This window comes from Rutidosis leptorrhynchoides, chromosome 1, assembly GCF_046630445.1.
Source record: "Rutidosis leptorrhynchoides isolate AG116_Rl617_1_P2 chromosome 1, CSIRO_AGI_Rlap_v1, whole genome shotgun sequence".
NCBI lineage: Eukaryota > Viridiplantae > Streptophyta > Magnoliopsida > Asterales > Asteraceae > Rutidosis > Rutidosis leptorrhynchoides.
Window position 1 is genome coordinate 16,233,275 of NC_092333.1, and position 24,410 is coordinate 16,257,684.

At 32.4% G+C, this 24,410-nt stretch overlaps 2 protein-coding genes across 2 annotated transcripts; both read left to right on the top strand.

Annotated features, from left to right (window-relative positions):
- Window positions 1-884: 884 nt before the first annotated feature.
- On the top strand, window positions 885-9,986 carry LOC139857029 (3-oxo-Delta(4,5)-steroid 5-beta-reductase-like). Its single transcript, XM_071845743.1, has 2 exons — window positions 885-1,546; window positions 9,444-9,986. Exons 1-2 carry the CDS (start codon window positions 891-893, stop codon window positions 9,907-9,909), a joined length of 1,122 nt encoding a protein of 373 aa, XP_071701844.1. The 5' UTR covers window positions 885-890; the 3' UTR covers window positions 9,910-9,986.
- Window positions 9,987-19,247: 9,261 nt separating this feature from the next.
- Window positions 19,248-20,567, top strand: LOC139842230 (putative F-box protein At4g09190). Its single transcript, XM_071832421.1, has one exon. The coding sequence runs from the start codon at window positions 19,248-19,250 to the stop codon at window positions 20,565-20,567; it is 1,320 nt and encodes a 439-aa protein (XP_071688522.1).
- Window positions 20,568-24,410: the final 3,843 nt, after the last annotated feature.

Sequence of the window (24,410 nt, forward strand, 5' to 3'; positions counted from 1 at the left end):
GCATGTTTTACTTTATAAAGAACTTTAAGATTTTGATTTAAGCTTTTCTACAGGATTTTTTGAGCCGATGGTTCCTGTTTGTACATCAATTTGTACGCCGCGTCCCTGTCATTCTTTTTAGCTCTAGTGATATCTTGATTTTACAAATGTTGTCTTTTTTTCGTTTAAAAAGTCCGTTAAGCACGATCACGTGATGTCATTTAAAATGAATTAAGCGTCTTTAAACGGCACACATGATGGCACTTAACGGAATTTTTTGACGAAAAATATACGGAGGAACCACCAAGGCAACATTTGTAAAATTAAAGGATCACCTGAGCTAAAAAATGACAGAGACGCGGCATGCAAAAGTTATGTATAAACGACAGGCCACCGGCACAAAAAAGTCATGAGCAATGCGCAGTGACACGGCATTCAAAGTCAGCCATCAAAACTTCAGAAAAAGAAAAAGTCAAATTATGTTGTACTACGTGCCACACAAGCGCGCTGCACAGTAAGCTGTTTGAATTTTTTTCTATAATAAGGACAAAAATGCTTAGAAAAACACATTTAATTTATGTAGTAGTTCAACCGCCCATGTATCCTGAATTTATTCGAATAGAATAGACGTGGCTAGCTTTCTCAACTCTTTTCTATATATCGCCAGACATTTCAATTTAAAGTATTTTAAACTTCACGAAAGGAGTAGAAGGCTGAAGTGGGCTAGCTAATTCATAAAACCAATTTATTTAATCTCAACGTTCAATGTGGTAGACATTAAAATAGTTTATACTTTAAAATATGCAAATAAATCATGCTCAGCCTCCTATAATAAATTAGTAAACATCATGTAATCAAATTGTTATGTATTTATGTGTCTATCGATCTCTAGAGGATCACAAACACACAATATGGCGCATCAAAACTCATCGGTGGCTCTTATTGTAGGGGTCACTGGAATGGTTGGTGTAGCCTTAACCGAAGCCTTAGCGAATCCAACCGCATTAGGCGGTCCATGGACCATTTACGGTGTATCACGACATTCTTTACCTTCTTGGTTCCCATCCTCCCTACTCAACAAACACATCATGTTAGACACTCTAAACAAACAAAACACACAAAAACTGCTTTCACCACTTTCCGCAAAAGTCACTCATGTTTTTTGGGTGGCTATAAGTGTCAACGACAACGAAGAAGTAAATATTTCTAAAAATTCCTCGATGTTATCAAATGTTCTTAACGCGTTAACTTCTTCCACTGACTCAAAACTCAGTCATGTAACGTTGCAAACGGGGACCAAACAATATATGGGGCCGATTTATGACCCAACGCTTTCATCTCAACTCGTGCCTTATGATGCACCATTTAGAGAAGATTATCCTAGACTACCTTTTCCAAATTTCTACTACGCTTTAGAAGATATTGTAGCTTCTTACCCGGAATCATTCACATATTCTATACATCGTTCTTCTATAATCATTGGTGCATCAACGAGAAGTTATTATAATTCGCTCCTTTCTCTCTCGGTTTATGCATTGATCTGCAAACATGAAAATTATCCATTTAGGTACGTTATTCATTTTATCTGTCTAAATGTTTGTCTGAATGTATATCTAAGGATAAGGCTGTAAAGGTGATATATACCTACTTAAGATTTTGATAAATTCATTTAAGTTCTTATATTGGAAATTAAATAACTTATCTTACTTTTGAACTAGGAGAAGAAATCATGTTCACCATTCTTTTAATGTATTTTTTTGTTTCAGAATGTAAAAAACGTAAGTTATAGTACTTGTTATAATTCAGTAGGCTTATAACTACCTTTAGTGGTTTGATTCTTGATTAAGAATACTAATAATGAAGTGTAAGAACAAAGATGATAATGGAGAGAAAGAAGTATAATACTTGTTGTAAGTATATTAGAATGGTGTGTTTATCTTGTACATATTGATGCATATTTATACTACAAAGAGTGTTACATATTTGACTTTTGTGAATTATATAAAATTGTTAGCCACCATTTCTTGACTTCTACTTCAATAATTGATGTATTATAACACTCCCCCTTGGATGACAATTTTATTAGAGAGCAACTAGTACTGCCTCGTTAAAAACCTTGCTAAAGAAAACCCAGTGGGAAAAAACTTTAGCTAAGGGAAAAAGAGTGCAGCATAGAGTTGACTCCCCCTCAAGTAGACATCGCTGAGTTGTTACATCTTTTGAACAAGCCTCATGCCAATATTGTGAACGTGTGTTCTGAAAATAGCAGTTGAGAGTGCTTTGGTGAAAAGATCGGCAGAGTTTTTGTTGGATTGTACATATCTCATTTCAATCTGGTTGTCCTTAATGAGACCTTGAGTGTATGAGAAGAATCTAGGGGGTATGTGTTTTGTTCGGTCACTTTTGATATACCCTTCTTTCATCTGTGCTATGCAAGCTGCATTATCTTCATAGATAGTTGTTGGACTTTTATCGCGTTCTAGTCCAAAAACATTTTCGAGTAGTTTCATATAATGCAATCACTTCGTCATGATTTGATGATGTTGCAACAAGTGTTTGTTTTAAGAACGCCATGATTTTGTGGTACCTCCATTTAGGAATACATATCAAGTTTGAGATTTATCTTTATGAGGATTTGTTGAATGACCTGCATATACATAATCAACCAAATCTTGTTTCGAAGCGTTAGAATAAAATAATTTTAAATTAGCAGTTCCTCAAGGGTATCAAAATATCGGTTTGATCCCATTTCAATGTCTTTTTGTAGGGGTTGAATTGAACCTTGTCAACAAATTAACTGCAAAGAAATGTCAAGCCTTGTACAATTTATAAAATACATAATAACCCCAATTGCACTAAGATATGGAACTTTTGATCTGTAAAGATCTTCATGATCTTCACGGGGATAAAATAGATCAGTGTCAATATTGAGTGATATATCAACCAATGGTTTTGTCTTTAAAAAATGTTTTAAAATCTTTTCGATATAGTTTGTTTGATGTACAAGTAAACCATTAGGCATATGCTCAATCTGCAAACCAAGGCAATACTTGGTTTTTCCGAGACCTTTCATTTCAAATTCTTTCTTTAGAAGTTGAATGGTTTCATGGATCTCTTTATTTGTACCTATGATGTTAAGATCATCGACATAAACAGTTTACAATCACATATCCGGACATTGTTTTCTTAATAAGAACACATGTGCAAATAAGATTATTTTTATACCCGTTTTCTTATCAAGTAATCACTTAATCAGTTATACTACTGTATCAACCCATATAAAAATCTTTGTGCTTTAATGGAATACATTTCCTTGTGTTTTTAGATGCTTCTGATACCTTAAACCCTTTAGGTATCTACATATATATATATACACATATATATATATTACTATCAAATGATCCATATAGATAAGCAGTCACAACATCCATGAGATGCATTTCTAAATTTTTAGAAACTGCGAGGCTGATTAAGTATCTAAAAGTAATTGCATCCATAACAAGAGAATAAGTTTCCTCATAAACAATTCCTGGTCTTTGAGAAAAATCTTGAGTTACAAGTATAGCTTTACCTTGTAACTTCATTGTTCTCATTTCCTTTTCGGGTAAAAATTCATTTGTGTCCCATACGTTTCACATCTTTAAAGTGAAAATGATTTATCCGAAAACTTTTCTTTTATTGAGCAATTCTAATTCAGCTCGTATATAGTCATGTCTATTTTGACATTCAATGACAGATTTTGGTTCCAGCTCATCATCTTTATTCATGATGTCATTGTATGAAAAATTCTCATCAACATTTTTCATTCCATTTCGATTCCATATTATTGCATAATTTATTGCAATTTATGTATTTACATTTATCAATATCCTCTGCAGAAGGAATATTAATTTGTGGTTCTTCTTGAACACTTTCTTTTACCTCATTATCAGCTGATTTTTCTTTTCGAGGATTTTTTTTATCTTTGGAACCAATTGGTCTCCCACGTTTCAGGCGTGGCAAAGACTCATGAGTGACATTTTCGGCTTTTAGAATTTCAATTCTAACTGAAGCATTTACTGCTGGTATATATGATTTATTCACTTCTTTTTGTATCTGTAAATGCATCAGGTAGTTTATTTGCAAGTTCTTGCATATGCATTATTTTTTTTTTAACTTTCTTTTCGCATTCTTTTGTGCAAGTTCTATATACCTTAATTGATGTTCACATCATGAAGCATCTTTTTCTTTATTTTTCATTTCTCCCCCTAATATAGGGAATGTTTCATTAAAGTGACAATCAGCAAAACGTGCTGTAAAAACATCACCCGTTATAGGTTCAATATATCTTATAATTGAAGATGTTTCATATTTAATATATATATCCCCATCCTCCTTTGAGGACCCATTTTAGTGCGTTGTGGTTGTGCAACTAGAACATACACTACACAATCAAATGTTCTAATGGTGGGAAATATTTGGCTCTCGGCCAAAATCAAGTTGTAGGGGAGAATATTTATGAGTTGCACTTTGTCTAATGTGAAATAATATCGCAACATGTAAATTTGCATGTCCTCATATATATCATCTTGAATTCTTTCAAAAAACATTGGTGATTCTTTCTCAATGTATTTTTCATTAATCACCATATGTGCTTTTCATTAATCACCATATGTGCTTTTCATTAATCACCATATGTGCTTTTTCATTAATCACTATATGTGCTTTTTCATTAATCACCGTATGTGCTTTTCATTAATCACCATATGTGCTTTTTCATTAATCACCATATGTGCTTTTCATCATATATCCTTTTCACCATATGCGCTTTTAATCATATGCGCTGCGCTTTTCACCATATGCGCTTTTCATCATATGCACTTTTAATCATATGCGCTGCGCTTTTCATCATATGCTCTTTTTATCATATGCGCTTTTAATCATATGCGCTGCGCTTTTCATCATATGCGCTTTTTACAATATATCATTTTAATCATATGTGCTGCGCTTTTCATCATATGCGTTATGGTCTAAAATTATTTATTTATGAGTGATACATAACAAGCTAGGCATCTTAGAAAATTCAAACCATTCAAGTCTCAAGGTAGCTCAGGGTTTATTTAATCAAGATTTTTCAACAGATTCACTCTCGCTTTCTTTTCTTTTGGGACTTATTTGTAGAGCTAAATAAGATGTTTATGTATTCAAGAAATAGTTTCGCACAAAGAATTCAAATGATTCCAAACTTTAATTGCGCTCACAATTTGAGTATCATCTTCCCTTTCATTTAACTTGGGGAGTGGTTCAACCAAGAACCTCGCAAGGTTCAGTCAAGTACCTCACTAGGTTCAGCGTAGTCAGATAAAAGAACATCTTTTACTGCCACCGCATGAAATTTACACCAGTAAACTTCTCAGGTTTCTCAGTATGAGAAAGAGCCACATTCGACAGTGGTAGTACTGTCGAATAAGAGGTCATGATTGGCTAACCAAAGTTATATATATACAACACATATAACCAGCAAAAGCATAAACAAGTAATTAATCTTTTTGAGGTTGTTTATAAACAAAAGTTATATATGTACACCACATAGACTACGTGTTCAACATCAATATCAATTAGATATTATATGTAATAAGCAAGTATTTACTGTCCACAATAAATTAATACCGAGTAACATATCAAAGCATTCATTCATCAGTATTAATTATGCAACTAATATTCGCAAACATTAGTAAGTTTTACAACAAAGTCATCCGTTATAATTGACCAAATACCACATAATTAATTGGTTATATTCAGATTCACATTGTGTAACAAATTGCAATCAATCAAGCAAAGTAACATTTCAATACCTGTGCCATCTAAATAGAATAATTCAAACCATACACTTCAATCAGTTTAATTCTTTTGTAATTTACTTGAGAAGTACACGTAGAACATGTACATAATTCAAGTAGTACACGTATAGCAGAACTAAAATATGAAATTTTATCGTTCTATTTATAAGCGTAAGAATCATAACGACAAGTTTAATAATTTCCTTTTCAATGCTTTATTTTCTACTCAAAGCAGTTTCGTATTCAACGAAGAAAAAAAAATATCAAACGAGAGAAAAAAAAAAAAACACCTCGAGTGATACATGATTTTAATCGTGTTACCTTACATATGGCTATGCGGTGACACCGGGAATCGATCTCGTTCCTGTCTTAACACACTATGGTTAAACACTTAAACGAATAAAAATCGTTAATGGCGTTACCTGCAATTTATTCGCCGGTGTTGTCGATTGTTACCGCCGCTAGAAAAGAATGATGATGATCATCAACAAAGGTCATCCAATCTTATGTTCACGGGTCTTCCAAAGAAAAGACGGCAAGCTCGATTTGAAACAAAACCAAACATATGAAATTAATCTAGGATCGTAACCAACGATCTTCGACGATATATACATAAAAGAGTGAAACAGATTAATACACGAATTTGTATATACGAAATTGTTAATTGAAGTTGAATTTATTATAATCATCAAACAAGCAATTTTATTTGCAAGCAAAATTAATAACAAAGTAAACATGTTTATAACCACCGAAACATCATGGCAAATTAAAATCAATTTAATAAACCGGTGCATTAATAGTATTTTATAAGTGTAATACATGCTAAGGATATGGTCTCCAATTAAGATAGGATTCTTGCGTATATTTTGTATAAGTTTGAATGCATATCTTTGTATTTATACACGATTAAAATACTAATACTAATATGTATTCTAATAGACCATAATAACATATATGGCAGAGTTATATCAACATAAATATTTTAGGCATACAAGATTTATATCACAGGTAAGCTACATCAATTACGGAATACTCTGTATATAACATACGATCTGTATTATGAGTTTAAATAGCAATAAAATTATTCATATTAGATCAAAAGCAGTTTATATCAAATATTAGTTTCGTATAAGAATCTGTTTAAGTTTGTAGGAAAATTGTATACGAAACTGAAACACTTATATATATTATCACAAACGTAATAATCATATTGCTAATAAATAATCAAACTAAGAGAAAGTTGAAACGATCTAACCAATATTAGGTTGAACCGGGCTTGTGTTTGACACAATTCCCTTAAACAGATTATGCGTCTGTTCTCAGGGTACACCGGTCCGAAACAGCGTACTGCCGGACTTGAACACTTGCCTTGATTAGTGACTCGTGCTTACTTAGATAAACCTTGATTATACGGAGCACTTCGTGCTGATAACGTGTTATAATTCAGTAGGCTTATAACTACCTTTAGTGGTTTGATTCTTGATTAAGAATACTAATAATGAAGTGTAAGAACAAAGATGATAATGGAGAGAAAGAAGTATAATACTTGTTGTAAGTATATTAGAATGGTGTGTTTATCTTGTACATATTGATGCATATTTATACTACAAAGAGTGTTACATATTTGACTTTTGTGAATTATATAAAATTGTTAGCCACCATTTCTTGACTTCTACTTCAATAATTGATGTATTATAACAGTACTTATATATTATTTTTTGCGGTATTCAAGTATATGTGTTATTAGTTTAGTGGTATCATCCCACATTTAAAATTTTCGTGACTAGTTGACGTAATCATCACCTTAACAACCTATTACTTATCTTTTTCCTTTCCCAGTTTCTTTATTTTTTTCATTTCTTAAAAAAAAAATCAACCTAATAAAATAACAGTCTTTTAAAAAACGTTTTTTCAAAACATTTGTTTTTTTCATCTACTTACATTATATATGTGTTTTTTAAATTTATATAATGAGATTAACAAATGACAAGCGTTAAGTTTTATAACAATAGTTGATATGTTTATTGCAATATTACATACTTTTACTTAAAACGATTTTCAGCTGCAATCATTTGACCTATTTAAATAACAAATTGTGATGCTATCATATATTGTCGTATCATATATCATGTAATCCATCTATTTATACATACATTATTATAAAGCATGCGTCAATAATCTTACGTGTCACTTTCTCAATTAATCTGAATTAATATTCTAAACGTGGTAATTTCTCAATTAAACTAAACTAAATAATCTATTTTTTTAGTTTAATTGAATTAAATAATAATAACTCTTTAAAATAACTTCTTAAAATAATACAACTACAACTCTTTAATTTAAAATAACTCCCTAAATATTTAAATATAGAACTAAAAAAAATAATATTAAAACATATGAGGCTGGTTTGTGATAATGTTAAAAAGGATTACGGAATCTTGACTCAATTTTCACTCCACTTTCAACATGTTCAAATCTTGGATTCGATTTCCATCTTCCACAATAAACAAGATTAATGTTTAATTAGTATCTTTTTAGTAATAGTTATTATTATTTATTTAGAATAAAGTTACAAATAAGTTATATATTTTTATTTTTGTTCCGATGTATACTATGTACCAAAAACAAAATATCTAACTTCTATAGATTATATAAAGCGTTTGCAATATGCTTATGTATCAACCTGTTTTTGATCCTGTTTATTTTTCATTATCTGATTAAATATAGATAATTGAATATCAATTATAAACATGGTAAGAATCATGGGTAAATCTCCTTAACTAAGTATGAACTATAATTTAATATAATTTAGAATTAAAGTTTATGTGGTATTACAAATATAAATAAATTATTAATTATTACAATTACAATTATAATTATAAATTATAGTGATTTAAATTATAAAATATTAAATATTGATTTTTGATTTATATTATTATAAGATAAAATTAAATAATTCTTTTTTATTTAATTATAAACTACCGTGTAAAGCACGTACTCTTACATAGACTATTTCATAGAGGATTATCATGTAACGATTCTATTTTATTTACGTTTTCATTTTCTTAATTCAGGCTACATTTGATCGATAACATTTGTAATTGTCATCAATGCTAACTATTTTAATACTCATATTTACAATTTCCGTCCAACGGACGAACTTATAAAACTATTATATAATATAATATGAAATCATAAACCGTGTGTCGTCAACTATCAACATTCAACACACATCACTTTCTCATTAGGTGTATATGTGTGAAATAAACTACTAATTAAAGCTTTCAGCACACATCATTTTCTCGTTAGGTATATATGTTGAACTAAACTACTAATTAGATAATGATCCACTTACCAAATCCACTCTTCTTAAATTATCTTAAATTATGGTCAACACATGACCAATTCTAAACCTAATAAACAATCTACTAAACTAACATATTTAATTAAAGGATATTGTTAACGTTAGCCCTTATAGCCGTTATTTACATACATTAAAAGTGGTACATGATGGTCACATGTTATAGTGTAATTATTGAATTGTACAACCCTTATATGCTCGATAACAATATCCATAATTAGATTAAGTACATTATTAATTATCAAGTTATCCACCAATATACACTAATTTTTGGATCCGTACAGGTTTGTTGGTAATAAGTATAGTTGGGAGCATTTTTGGGATATGTCTGATGCGAGAGTGCTAGCCGAACAACAAATATGGGCATCAGTGACAAAAAAGGCTAAGAATGAAGCTTTTAATTGCACAAACGGTGACGTGTTTTCATGGAAATTGTTATGGAAAGTGCTCTGTGATGTGTTTGATGTTGAATTCGTGACATTCGACGAGAAAGAAAATTTTGATTTTCTGGAATTCATGAAGAATAAAGGAGAGGTGTGGGACACAATTGTGGAAGAGAATGGATTGTACAAGACAAAAATGGAGGAGATAACTTGCTTTAAAGCAATTGATATAACTTACAAACTTAAAATTCAACATGTTTGTAGCATGAATAGGAGTCGACAATTTGAATTTCATGGGTATGCAAATACACTTGCGAGCATATCATTTTGGGTTGAAAGACTCAGGCAGATGAAAATACTTCCATAAGAATTTTAACAATTTTCCCTTTATTTTGTCTGTTTTGATAAGCATGCTTATGCTTATACGTTATTTGTAGCTTTTTCATATTGTTTGCATATTTAAAGTTTGTTAAGAGTTGTTATCACCTATGAACTGTATCAAAAGGGGTATTTTAGGCTGGTTCCTGAGTTTTTAAATGAAAAAAAAGGAAATGATGTTAATGTGAATGAAAGGGATGGGAGTATTGTTGGGTATTTTATTTAGTTTCCAAATATGAGGAAATTAAAACCAAACCCAAGGCCCAACAAATTAGGCCCAAATGTTGGTTGACTTGGTCAATCATTTGAGGGCATTTCAAATCTCAATTGGGTGCAGCTGTTTTCATCATCAAGAGAGAAAGAAAGATCACAGAGAGATCAAGAAAAAGAGTGAAAAACACATTTCCCGTCTACAGTGACAGCAGGCCAGAAAAGAGACGATCCCCGGAGATCCGACCGTTGAATCTTCACGATATTTGGGCTGTGTCTTCCTGACATCAGTGCCAACATTTTCAACCGTTGAATTCATCTAGAAAGGCCTGTAGCTCGTGATTTTGCTGCTGGAACAGAGGGCAGTTTATTGGTAGTGTTGTTCATCTTTTGTCTTTAATTTCTTCATATACTTGTTGATTATTGTTGTTCAAGAGTATGATGATGTTGTATACCTCTAGTTGAGCTAGAGAAGGATTATTGTATTGCTCTCCTTGTTGATGATAGTGGAATTTAAGTGGCTTACGAGTCCCGTGGTTTTTACTCTCGATTTTGAGGGGTTTTCCACGTAAAAAGTCTCGTGTGTATTGTGTGTGCTTTGTTATTTGGTATTTGCTGATTTGGGACAGAATTGGGGTTGATTTGTGGTGATTGTGGTATACCTTATATGTTAGTTTCCTCACGGGTTCATACGGGTCGGGAAATGCTTGTCAAACGGGTTTGTTTCCGCTTTGTAGTTTGCCCGTTGTGACCATTTTCCCATCAAATTGGTATCTAGAGCTTAAGGTTTTTTTCATTGACTTGTGTGAAAGATGGAAGCTAATACAAGTAAAATGATTAGTTTAAATGGTTCAAATTATCATGTTTGGAAAGGCAAGATGGAGGATCTTCTTTATGTGAAAGATTATTATTTGCCTGTTTTTTCTGAGGATAAACCTGAGGAAAAATCTGATGCTCAATGGAAAATTTTGCATAGACAAGTATGTGGGTATATTCGGCAGTGGGTTGATGATAATGTTGTGAATCATATTACTGGGGAGACTGATGCTAAAGCCTTATGGAAAAAGCTTGAGCAGTTATATGAACGGAAGACTGGGAATAACAAGTTGTTCTTAATTAAGCAGATGATGGCTTTGAAGTATCATGATGGGACTCCTATTACAGATCACCTAAATGCATATCAGGGTATTATAAATCAGCTTGCAGGTATGGGTATCAAGTTTGAGGATGAGATTCAGGGTCTCTGGTTACTTGGTACATTACCGGACTCTTGGAAGACTTTTAGGACATCTTTGTCCAACTCTGCACCGAATGGTACTATCACCATGGAATTGGCTAAGGGTAGTATTTTGAATGAAGAGATAAGAAGAAAGTCACAAGGTTCCTCTTCACAGTCAGATATCTTGGTCACAGAAACGCGGGGGAGAAGTCATAGTAGAGGTCAGGGTAAAAGAGGCAATCATCGTAGCAGCTCACGCAAAGGCAAATTTGCTAATGTTGAGTGTTATAATTGTCATGAAAAGGGGCACACAAAGTGGTATTGTCCAAAGTTGAAGAATGAGAAGAAAAAGGCATATGACAAGAATAAACAAAAGAAAAGTGATGGTGGTGATGATGATAAGGTTGAAGTTAACGCTATCACAGATGAGTTCTTTGTTTGTATTGATTATGATATGATCAATCTTACTCATGATGACACGAGTTGGATTGTTGATAGTGGTGCTACATGTCATGTTGCAATTTGTAGAGATCACTTCTCATCTTACACTCCAGGTGACTATGGATTTGCTAGGATGGGTAATGCCGGGTTATCAAAGATCGTTGGTATTGGAGATGTTTGTTTGAAATTTGACACGGGAATGGAGTTAGCTTTGCATAATGTAAAACATGTTCCGGATATGAGACTTAATGTTATTTCAACAGGCATTCTTGATGATGATGGTTATTATAACGGTTTTGGTAATGGTATTTGGAAACTAACTCTTGGTTCTATGATAGTGGGAAGAGGCAAGAAAGACTCAAGATTATACATCACGCGTCCGAAGATTATCCAGAACATTGTTAACGCAGTGGACAATGTTGATTCTACTGAGTTGTGGCATAAAAGACTTGGCCACATGAGTGAAAAGGGGATGTCTATCTTGTTTAAGAAGAATGTGTTGTCGGGTGTTAGTGATATTAATTTGAGTAACTGTTCTCACTGTTTGGCAGGGAAACAGACCAGAGTTGCGTTTAAGAGTCATTCTCCTTTTCGAATGGAGAACATACTTGATCTAGTTCATTCGGATGTTTGTGGGTCTATGAAGACTAGGACACTTGGTGGATGTTCCTACTTTGTTACATTCATCGATGATCATTCCAGGAAGGTGTGGGTTTATACCTTAAAGTCAAAGGATCAAGTATTTGAAAAGTTTAAGGAATTTCATACACTAGTTGAAAGGCAAACGGGGAAGAAACTCAAGTGTATTCGGACTGATAATGGCGGTGAATACATTGGCAGGTTTGATGCTTATTGTAAGGAGAATGGTATTCGACATCAAAAGACTCCACCAAAGACACCTCAGTTGAATGGCTTAGCAGAGAGGATGAACAGAACTTTGGTTGAGAGAGTTAGATGTTTGCTTTCACATGCAGGGTTGTCCGATTCCTTTTGGGGTGAGGCTTTAAATACGGCAGTTCATATTATTAATCTAACCCCTTGTGTTCCTTTGCGTTTTGATGTTCCTAACAGGGTTTGGAGCGGCAAAGATGTTTCTTACCGCCATTTACGAGTTTTTGGATGTAAAGCTTTTGTTCATGTTCCCAAAGATGAGAGGTCAAAGCTTGATATGAAGACTAAGCCATGTGTATTCCTCGGCTATGGTGAAGATGATTTTGGGTACAGGTTATATGATCCAGTTCAGAAGAAACTCGTACGAAGCCGAGATGTTGTATTTACAGAAGATCAGATGTTAAAAGATGTTGATAAGACAGATTCAGTTCCTCAACCTAGTGCTGATCTTGTTGATTTGGATCCAGTTACTCCACAACATGTTGGAGATGATGTTCATAATGATGAACATGGTACTGATGATGATTATGCTCCGGAGCAGGTAGAGATTCCAGTACCAGATGTGCCCCCATTTGTCCCACTTAGGCGGTCTACCCGAGACCGTCATCCTTCTGTTAGATATTCTGCTGATGAGTATGTATTAGTTACTGATGGGGGAGAGCCAGAATGTTATTCAGAAGTAATGAAAGATGAGCATAAGAAAGAGTGGGGTGAAGCTATGCAAGATGAGATGAATTCCTTGCATGAGAACAATACTTATGAGCTGGTGAAGTTACCTAAAGGCAAGAGAGCTTTGAGAAACAAATGGGTATTCAAAGTGAAGACAGATGAGCTTACTTCACAACCAAGGTACAAAGCTAGGTTAGTCGTTAAAGGATTCAGCCAGAAAAAGGGTATTGATTTTGATGAGATTTTCTCACCGGTTGTGAAGATGGGATCTATTCGAGTAGTTCTTGGATTAGCTGCTAGTCTTGATCTTGAGGTTGAACAGATGGATGTCAAGACTGCTTTTCTTCACGGTGATTTGGATAAGGAAATCTACATGATGCAACCTGAAGGTTTTCGGGTTAAGGGTAAAGAAAATTATGTTTGTAGACTTCAGAAAAGTTTATATGGGTTGAAGCAAGCACCGAGACAGTGGTATAAGAAGTTTGAGTCGGTTATAGGAAAGCAAGGCTACCGAAAGACAACTTCAGATCATTGTGTTTTCTTTCAGAGGTTTGGTGATGATGATTTCATCATATTGTTGTTATACGTTGATGATATGTTAATTGTTGGTAAAAATATTAAAAGAATTGCGCAGTTGAAGCGAGAATTGAGCAAGTCTTTTGCTATGAAAGACTTGGGGCCAGCAAAACAGATTCTTGGCATTCGGATTTCTAGAGATAGAGGTGCTAAGACGTTACATATATCACAAGAGCAATAGAAGAATGCTAAAGTGGTTAGTTCCCCTCTTACAAACAACTTTAAGCTAACAGAAAGAGATTGTCCTACTTCAAAGGAGGATGTTGAGGAGATGAATATAGTTCCATATGCGTCAGCAGTTGGTAGCTTGATGTATGCTATGGTGTGTACTAGGCCAGATATAGCTCATGCGGTAAGTGTTGTTAGTCGATTTATGTCAAATCTGGGTAAGAAGCATTCGGAAGCGGTTAAATGGATTATGAGATACTTACGAGGTACTTCAAAGTTAGGTATCACATTCGGAAATGGAGAGCCGGTGCTTGTTGGTTATACAGACTCAGATATGGCAGGAAACAAAGATAACATGAAATCCACTTCTGGATATTTGATGACTTTCGCAGGGGGAGCAGTTTCATGGCAATCAAGGTTACAAAAGTGTGTTGCATTGTCTACAACCGAGGCTGAGTATATGGCAGCAACAGAAGCGTGCAAAGAACTATTGTGGATGAAAAGGTTTCTACAAGACCTTGGGTTTAAGCAATCACGATATGTGGTTCTTTGTGATAATGAGAGTGCGATTCATTTGGCTAGAAATTCTATGTATCATAAGCGGACAAAACATATAGATGTGCGGTATCATTGGATTAGAGAACGTCTTGAAGATGGTTCGTTTGAACTTGATAAAGTTCATACCGATGATAATGGTTCTGACATGTTCACAAAGGCTTTAGCAAGTGAGAAGCTTAAGGTATGTTGCTCGATCGCCGGGATGGCGATCCCTTCCTCATAATTGGAAAGGGGGAGATTTGTTGGGTATTTTATTTAGTTTCCAAATATGAGGAAATTAAAACCAAACCCAAGGCCCAACAAATTAGGCCCAAATGTTGGTTGACTTGGTCAATCATTTGAGGGCATTTCAAATCTCAATTGGGTGCAGCTGTTTTCATCATCAAGAGAGAAAGAAAGATCACAGAGAGATCAAGAAAAAGAGTGAAAAACACATTTCCCGTCTACAGTGACAGCAGGCCAGAAAAGAGACGATCCCCGGAGATCCGACCGTTGAATCTTCAAGATATTTGGGCTGTGTCTTCCTGACATCAGTGCCAACATTTTCAACCGTTGAATTCATCTAGAAAGGCCTGTAGCTCGTGATTTTGCTGCTGGAACAGAGGGCAGTTTATTGGTAGTGTTGTTCATCTTTTGTCTTTAATTTCTTCATATACTTGTTGATTATTGTTGTTCAAGAGTATGATGATGTTGTATACCTCTAGTTGAGCTAGAGAAGGATTATTGTATTGCTCTCCTTGTTGATGATAGTGGAATTTAAGTGGCTTACGAGTCCCGTGGTTTTTACTCTCGATTTTGAGGGGTTTTCCACGTAAAAAGTCTCGTGTGTATTGTGTGTGCTTTGTTATTTCGTATTTGCTGATTTGGGACAGAATTGGGGTTGATTTGTGGTGATTGTGGTATACCTTATATGTTAGTTTCCTCACGGGTTCATACGGGTCGGGAAATGCTTGTCAAACGGGTTTGTTTCCGCTTTGTAGTTTGCCCGTTGTGACCATTTTCCCATCAAGTATATCTTTTCAATTTAGAAGGAAGTGTGAGAAAGAATATTAGTCATAACAATTATTCCATTTTCTTTCCTTTCTCTTTTGATAAAAGACCGGGAACACTAAATTTTTTTAACTTTTTTCGAGCTTACTTTCTTTTCTTTCATAATAGTAACTCTGGAACAAAGCTTTAAGAGAGTAGCTAATATTGGAAGAATGTGAAAATGGATTTATCATTATTATTGTTGAATATTATGAGGAAAAAAAGAAAGAAAAAAGTGTTTAATTCAGTGTTAACATCGGCTACTAAATGGTCATTGACCTGACAGTATCGAATTACTCCTTTAACTTTGAAGTCATAGGCAAATCCTGGTATGGATAGTATGTTATTAATAGTGTTTGTTGATTTCATTGGGAAAAAGTAACATATTGATGTTGAAATTTATATTCCTTTTAAACAAAAGTGAATCAAATTATAAATTAGTTTTCAGTTTGGTTTTATTTCGTTTTTGATATTTGAATTCGATTTCGTTTTTAGTTTTGCTCCAAAAAATTATAAAATCAGAAAAACCGAACATAATAAACTGTAAAAATCAAAAAGCAAACCGAATAAAGTTTAAAAACCGGAACCCAATCGATAAATAATCTTCCTTTTAGAATTGTAATTTCCTTTATTTACTAGTTTAAATACCCGTGAAATCACGGGTTTGTTGAAGAAAAATTGTTAAATGATATATTATAATTAACATATATTACCGTTGACAAATATTATTAAACCAACATGTAGATGTCATTTTTATAAGTTTGTAAGTGTAAAATAAGCACATATCTGGAAAAAAAAATTTAACAAACATTGCCATTTAGTGTAAAAAATCGAGTATATTAATAGGCGGTATAATAAAAGTAATAACAACATCACTTATTTCATATTTGATTATGTAGGTCATTAAACATCTATCGAACAAAAACTTAACAGTAACCATGTTGCTAAAATATGAGAGCCTATTAAACTGAAAAATGTCACCGGACAATGCATTATAGTTTCAAATCAACATACTTACTCAACCATCAGATCACAATATTACAATTTTCAATTATATAAAAATGACGTAGACAATTCTTTACGCACAAAGGGCATCACGGCCTTAAAAACAATTTTCATACACATACATAAAAAAATGATATCAAAGAACTTGCAGGGGAAGGATAGCCACGCGAGGAGTATAAGCAATCAAATTACCACATGTTAAATCAACGAAGGTAGATTAGAGTACTCATATCATATGCAACTTTACCATGGCATGCAACCACCATTGGCCGATCTTGTGTTGTCATGAACCTTTATGAATGACCACTTATTCATATGAGTTGCAAAAAGTTAGAAATGGTTATGAAGCTTGGGCAGACCAAAATATACTTATATTATTGTATCTCTTTCAAACGGATATCAAAATGCCGAACTTAATTTGATGTTTAAAATGATTCATTGAAATGACCAAGTATAGAATTTAACACAATAAAGTTCAAAAATGAGTCACGTATGCTACACTTAAATTAAACGTAATTACGGGATCATAAACACTAAAAATATACATTGAATCAAAAAACTTCAAGTTTAACTCGTTTAAGATTCAGAATATCTGAGGAATTTTTCACTAATGGCATTACTATAAAATCAATGAAGATTCACTAACTGTAACTAAAAAAATAATAATAATCTTCAAAATATTAAGCCGAAAAAACTCACCAATGATTTAAGTATAAAAATCGAGGTCCACAAAATGTAACGGAATTCATACTTCATTTCTTTCAGTCATCGATCACCTTCATGCACTTTCACATTAATAGTATAGTGTTATTAACCAATGACATTTGCAACTGATCTAAATAATTGAACATAACAAATTCTCAAATTATAATTATAATTATAAATATAAATTATGCTAAAGCTTATGGCATTGTGAACAGTATCGAGTCGACCCGATTCGATTGACCCAGACCGACTCGCTTTTTTAGGGGTTACTTTTTTCCTTTTACTTTTTCATTCATTTATTTTTAAACGTTTAGTTAACCGACCATTTACAGTTTTTCCTTCCTTTATTTTTTTACGGTTTAACTGCCCGACCAATTAACCCTTTTATTTTAGACGTTCATTAACCGGACCTTAACCGACGAAAACTACCCTGCAGGTATTGATTCACCTCTCATAAGCTATAAAACCAAAAAAGATGAAATTTGAGAATTAAAATGCCAACGAAGAAACTAAAAATCATCAAAATCAAATCCCAAACTTAACACTTTCAAATCAAACTTAACAACCTTACATTGAGTATTGAAGTTTTAATTACTGGGCTTGTAGATGGTAGAAGTGGTCATCATGTTGTCGACATCCGGACTATCAATCTGTCAAATAGAAATAGAAATATAAATCAAAACGAAAACAAAGAAATTGATATGACCATAAATAGAATTTATAATTTTACATATTAAATAGAATTTGAGCAAATAGAAATTATAATTCAAAATTAAGAATAAATTCATGTTAGTATGACATTTGATGACAAAGAGTTGTAGCCCCAAATCCATATAACTGTAATGTAAAATAACTCTAGAAGATAAAATTTGCTTATACATGAAATATAGGGAGTAGAAAATACATACATTGACTATTAAAGAGAGATGACAATAAAAAAAAAAAAAATCTTGATGAAGAAGAGATTGGGTGATGGCATGAAGAATACGCGTGATACAGTTGGTAAGTTTCAAGAAGTTTGCGAGTCTCAATAAAATACAATACAAATAACAAATAAAGCTTGTAAGTCTCAAAATTTCACTTTTCTTGGAAATATCCATTTTAAGCTTCCTTTTATTCATTTTTTACTGATTATTGATTAATCAATTTCTTATTAAAAAAATTAATATTGTTTATGACATCATCTACATGTACTAAAAATTTTTCTTTTTTCATTTCTATTTTCTTTTATGAATGGAAATTCTTATTTATGACATTACTTATTTACACATTTATAAGATAGTATAGATATAGATATAGATTATGTAATGGGCTAGGGATTCCTAGGGTGTGTTTGGATGAAAGTAGCTGGAGCTGGAGCTTGTAGCTGGAGCTGGAGCTTATGAAATAGAGCTGGAGCTGGAGCTTATTTTTTAAGCTGGTAGCTGGAGCTTATTATTTTTTATAAGTGCTTGGTAAACTAGCTGGAGCTTATTTTCCAGTTCATAAGCTCTACTTTTTTCAATAAGCTACTAAAAGTAGCTTATTTTTTCAGAGCTTATGATTTTCATAAGCTTTACTTTTTTTCTCTACCAAACGAAGCTTATGACTTGGAGCTTATTAAAATCATAAACTCAAGCTCCTATAAGCTCCCATAAGCTCCAACAAGCTGGTCACCCAAACACACCCCTAGCGTACTACCACCGATAGGACTGTTGATTTATGGGCCTCTATATACACTTTTTGAGTATAAATAAATCGAATATCGTTCGTTCTTAACCCTAAATTGAAATTGAAATCTATTACGAAATCATCCGATAAATATTTTCCAGATTTAAAATATGCAAATCGTAGAAGATGAATCAAGTCTGGTTACGATGATATTAAACAACTTATCCGGCGGTAACAAATATGAAGAAGAATTAGCAACATGGGGTCGATTTCCAAACGATATCCTGGAAGAGATCCTGTCGAGACTCCCGGTGAGAGTCCTAGTTCAATTCAGTTCCGTTTCAAAGCCATGGCTGTCTCTAATTTCAAATCCATGGTTTGCCAAAGTACACTACAATCGTGCCACCACCAATGAAGGCCGAACGGCCATAATCATCACGGCTTATGATAAGGTCAAACGAAAACTACACTTTCTCTCGGTTCCTCGTCACAACAGTGGTCCTGCAACTCATATCCTGACACTGGATCATACTCAGATTACTAGTAATGAGATGGAAATCATGCAAGCTCAACACCTTAACGGTCTAATATTATTCAATTCTGAAAATGGATTTGTTGAGAACAATTTCGCTTTCGTAATTAATCCAAGCACTCGTAAGCTATTCAAACTTCCTGAATCTACAATTGTTTCTTCTTCTTCTTATGGTAAAAAAGAGGAGGTTCATCATATATGTTACTTCTTCGGGTTCAATGAATCTACAAATGAACATAAAGTTTTAAAAATCAGGATGCTTGATATTGTATCTATTAATCCTCGTCAACCGATCAAGAAGCTTTGTATCAAATCTGTTAATCATGTTAAACCCACTATCGAAATTATGATTTTTTGTATGTCGAGTTTATCATGGAGAAAGATCGATGCAAATCTTCCATTCAATGTTAGTGGGAATCATTGGTACCTTGGCACAAAACATAGTGTTTGTGTCAATAGTGTAATATATGTGATGATTGAGCATCTGAATCAAATTTTGGCATTCGATTTGAGAACGGAAGATAAGTTTTTGATGATTAACCTTCCTAGTGATGCTATTATTGATGAAAAGTGGTACTCGAAGGAGGGGATGAATATTGTGACATCAGACCTGCCATTTCTCATGAAGATCAATGGATTGTTAGGACTTATTTGTCTTAACCGTGTAGCGAATCACAACGAATTGGATATCTGGATATTACAAGACGACTACAAAAACCCTGTTTGGGTTAGGGAAGCTGTTACTTACTCTGATTCTTGGTTCTTATTAGATGGACCTTTCCTGGTAAATCGGGTTATATGGAAGCAGCGTAGAGAATCTAAAGAAAGGTTTCCTGGGGATGTGATCCGGGTACCTCTCTATGACATGGAAACTAGAAGTATGAAACATGTTGAGTATTTGCTAGGTCATCAACTTCTAAGCTCTAGTACTATTCGATTCGATCATGTTAGGAGTTATGTTGAAAGCCTATCTCCTTTAAAAAGCAGCAGGTAAACAACTAGCTAGTTAGTTTACTTACTCCATGATACTTACTAGATGAACTCTGATTCTTTGATGATTTAACAAGGTTTCAAAAATTGATGCTTTGTTATTTGTGTATGGTTGAAAGGACCCGTTCATATACATTATCAACGATTCACAATAGTTGATTACATCGCGAGGTATTTTGACCTCTATATGATACATTTTACAAACATTGCATTCGTTTTTAAAAGACAAACTTTCTTTACAACGAAAGTTGACGGAATGCACACCATTTCATAATACATCCAACTATAATTGACATAATAATAATCTTGATGAACTCAATGACTCGAATGCAACGTCTTTCAAAATATGCCATGAATGACTCCAAGTAATATCCTTAAAATGAGCTAATGCACAGCGGAAGATTTCTTTAATACCTGAGAATAAACATGCTTTAAAGTGTCAACCAAAAGGTTGGTGAGTTCATAGGTTTATCATAATAATCATTTCAATATATTAATAGACCACAAGATTTCCGTTTATAAATATATGTACACTCGCAAGTGTATAAAAGTATTCTATAAGTTGTAGGCACCCGGTAACAAGCCTTAACGTTCATGTTTTACCCTCTGAAGTACACCAGATCAGGTGTGTTTAAAATAACCTCGAAGTACTAAAGCATCCCATAGTCAGGATGGGGTTTGTCAGGCCCAATAGATCTATCTTTAGGATTCGCGCCTACCGTACATAGACAAGTAGTTTAATGTTACCAAGCTAAGGGTATATTTCTGGTTTAAACCCACATAGAATTAGTTTTAGTACTTGTGCCTATTTCGTAAAACATTTATAAAAAACAGCGCATGTATTCTCAGTCCCAAAAATATATATAAAAGGGAGCAAATGAAACTCACCATACTGTATTTCGTAGTAAAAATACATCTAACGTCATTTAACAAGTGCAAGGTTGGCCTCGGATTCACGAACCTATATTAATTATATATATTTATATGTTGGTCAATATTTGTCTAACAATTTTTGGTCAAGTCATAGTGTACCACAATCCTAATGCTCGAGACTAATATGCAAAAGTCAACTTGACCCAAAATGACTTCTAAAATTTATACGTGTTTATTATATAACTTAGCTATAGTCGTTTTATATATTTAAATATATTTATTAGATTTTATAATAATAAAAGTCATTTATTAATAAAAATTTATATTAACGTTTATATATGATAAAATATACTTTTATATATCTTAAGTAGTAAAATTTATAAAGTTCACTTAATATCGTAAAACTATAGTGGTAAGTATTATTAATGTAATTATATTACGCGTGGTGAAAAATATCTTTGTATCCCCTATTTATTTGATAAAATAATATTGATCATAATAATAATAAGTAAAAGTTGTATTATTTTGTAATAATAATTATTATTATTCTATAAAAAAATAACAATATTTATATTTACTAAAAATGTTATTATGATAAAATGATAATACTAACATAATAGTAATAATGATATTTTATAATAACAATGATATTTCTATTAAAATAATAACGACGATAGTAATAATAATCATTTTAACAATAATACTAAAATTCAGTTGACTATAACTTCAAATCCGTTCATCGAAACCATTCGATATCTAAATGAAAAGTTCTTAATTTTTCGCTAGCTTTCCAATGACATGCATATCATATACCCTATCTCAGTAGCATATGTATCTAATTCAGGATTCAACAAACCTATCTAAGGACAATATCGAATGTACAAGCATGCATAATCCTATATACTCGAGCACTAGTCAGGGATACACTATTGATATATAAAAGTTAAGTTATGAGTGCTCACGTATCAATATTGAGATTCAATATTGCAGGAAAGTACGTAGACGCAACGGAGATGATAAAAACTAGATTGACCTCACGAGCATACCCATGAACCATACCCATCACCTCCATAGCTATAACCCATAATTTCCTTAGCTTCGACTCATTCAAAAAACTATTTTGAAATCACTCGGACATCACTCCGTCGTAATATTTTATGTATACTAATAATATCTTGAAATAATATAGAGCAAATATATATATATATATATATATATATATATATATATATATATATATATATATATATATATATATATATATATATATATATATATATATATATATATATATATATATGTAAATCGATTGAGAGAGTTTAGAGAAATATATTTTCAAGTTTCTATGAAATAATGAAACCTATTGAATTCTATTTATAATAGATTTTTGAATTATTAAAGTGAATTATTAAAGTATGAATTATTAAAGTGAATTATTAAAGTATGAATTATTAAAGTGAATTATTAAAGTATGAATTATTAAAGTGAATTATTAAAGTTAAAGTAAAGGTAAAGTAAAGTAAATATAAAGTTAAAGTATAGTAAAAATATAAAAACTATGTATGTATAATACGTGTATAAATATATATAATATTAATTTAAATCGTTATATATATTTAATGAAATAAAATATAAATATCGTTATATTTATTATACTGGTTAAGTAATGAGTTGTCAAAAGTGATTCTAGATATTTATAAAAGTTATATACGTTTTAATAATAAAATTATTTTTAAACTGAAAACGTTTTTGTACGTTTGAAAATAAATTAATAGAATATTATGGAAACCAATTCTCCAATAGCTTTTATCTAACTTTCGTAAATGACACTTTTTATTTTTATTTATAAATAGCTTTACAAATTATTCCGAATATCGTTAAGAGGAATAGATTTCTCAAATCATAGCGGACCTCTCAACAGAGACTTGTAATCATAATTCAATGTTTCTGATAATTCAATCATTTAATATATATTTTTTTAATTTCGTCGATAATCATATTGAAACAAATACATTCATATAAAGCATTATACTTTTAAATACTTTGTTGACATTTTCAATTTATAACATATACACATATACATACATATTCATATATGTTCATTTAATGGTTCGTGAATCATTGGAATTTGGTCGAGGTTTAAATGAATGTATAAACATAGTTTAAAATCCTTGAGATTTAACTTAACAAACATTGCTTATCGTGTCAGAATAATATAAAGATAAAGTTTAAATTTCGTCAAAAATTTCCGGGTCGTCACAGTACCTACCCGTTAAAGAAATTTCGTCCCCGAAATTTGATAGAGGTCGTGATGGCTAACAATGAGAATGTTATTATGACGATTATGAAGTTTTATCATGTCTAAGAAGTATGGATAAAATAATTCGATTACTCAAAGCGTATGAAGGAAGTTATCGTAAATGAAGGAAATAAGATTATAGTGATTCGTCATATCTTTTGACGTCATCACAATTGATCTCCGAATTTAAAGAAAATCTTTGTAATCTATATTGGATTTGATGCTTCGGTGATTAAGGAGATTATGATTCTCTTCGAATTAATACGATAATCCATCTTGATTTCTCTGTCGGGTATTTCACTATAAATCCACCTCCTTCGTTTCCTTACAACTCACACCTTCTATTCTTTCTCCCTCAACTCATATTTTAAAGTATTTGTCAATATGCTTCATCCAGTACTGATTCTCGATATACTCCTCACTTTTATATCTGTCATTCTTCTTTTTCATCTGCCTCCGGAAGAATCTATTTACTTCTACTATATTCTCGGTTTTATAGTGTTTTTAGTTATTCCGTGTCTTTATATTGCTATATGCATCGATATATACGGTTTATAATTTTTGAGTGGTTGTTGGGTTTTATATCTTCCCTTATATTTCAAAGCCCCTGCTTTTATCTTCTATAATCATTGACAGCCAAGTTAATGCTCCCTTCTATTTGCTGCGATTTATACT

Bases quoted from the DNA above. Each gene is read 5' to 3' on its own strand.
- LOC139857029 (XM_071845743.1), top strand. From the start codon at position 891: ATGGCGCATCAAAACTCATCGGTGGCTCTTATTGTAGGGGTCACTGGA. The intron at 1,547-9,443 runs GTACGTTATTCA...GGATCCGTACAG, and splicing joins CATGAAAATTATCCATTTAG to GTTTGTTGGTAATAAGTATA.
- LOC139842230 (XM_071832421.1), top strand. From the start codon at position 19,248: ATGATATTAAACAACTTATCCGGCGGTAACAAATATGAAGAAGAATTA.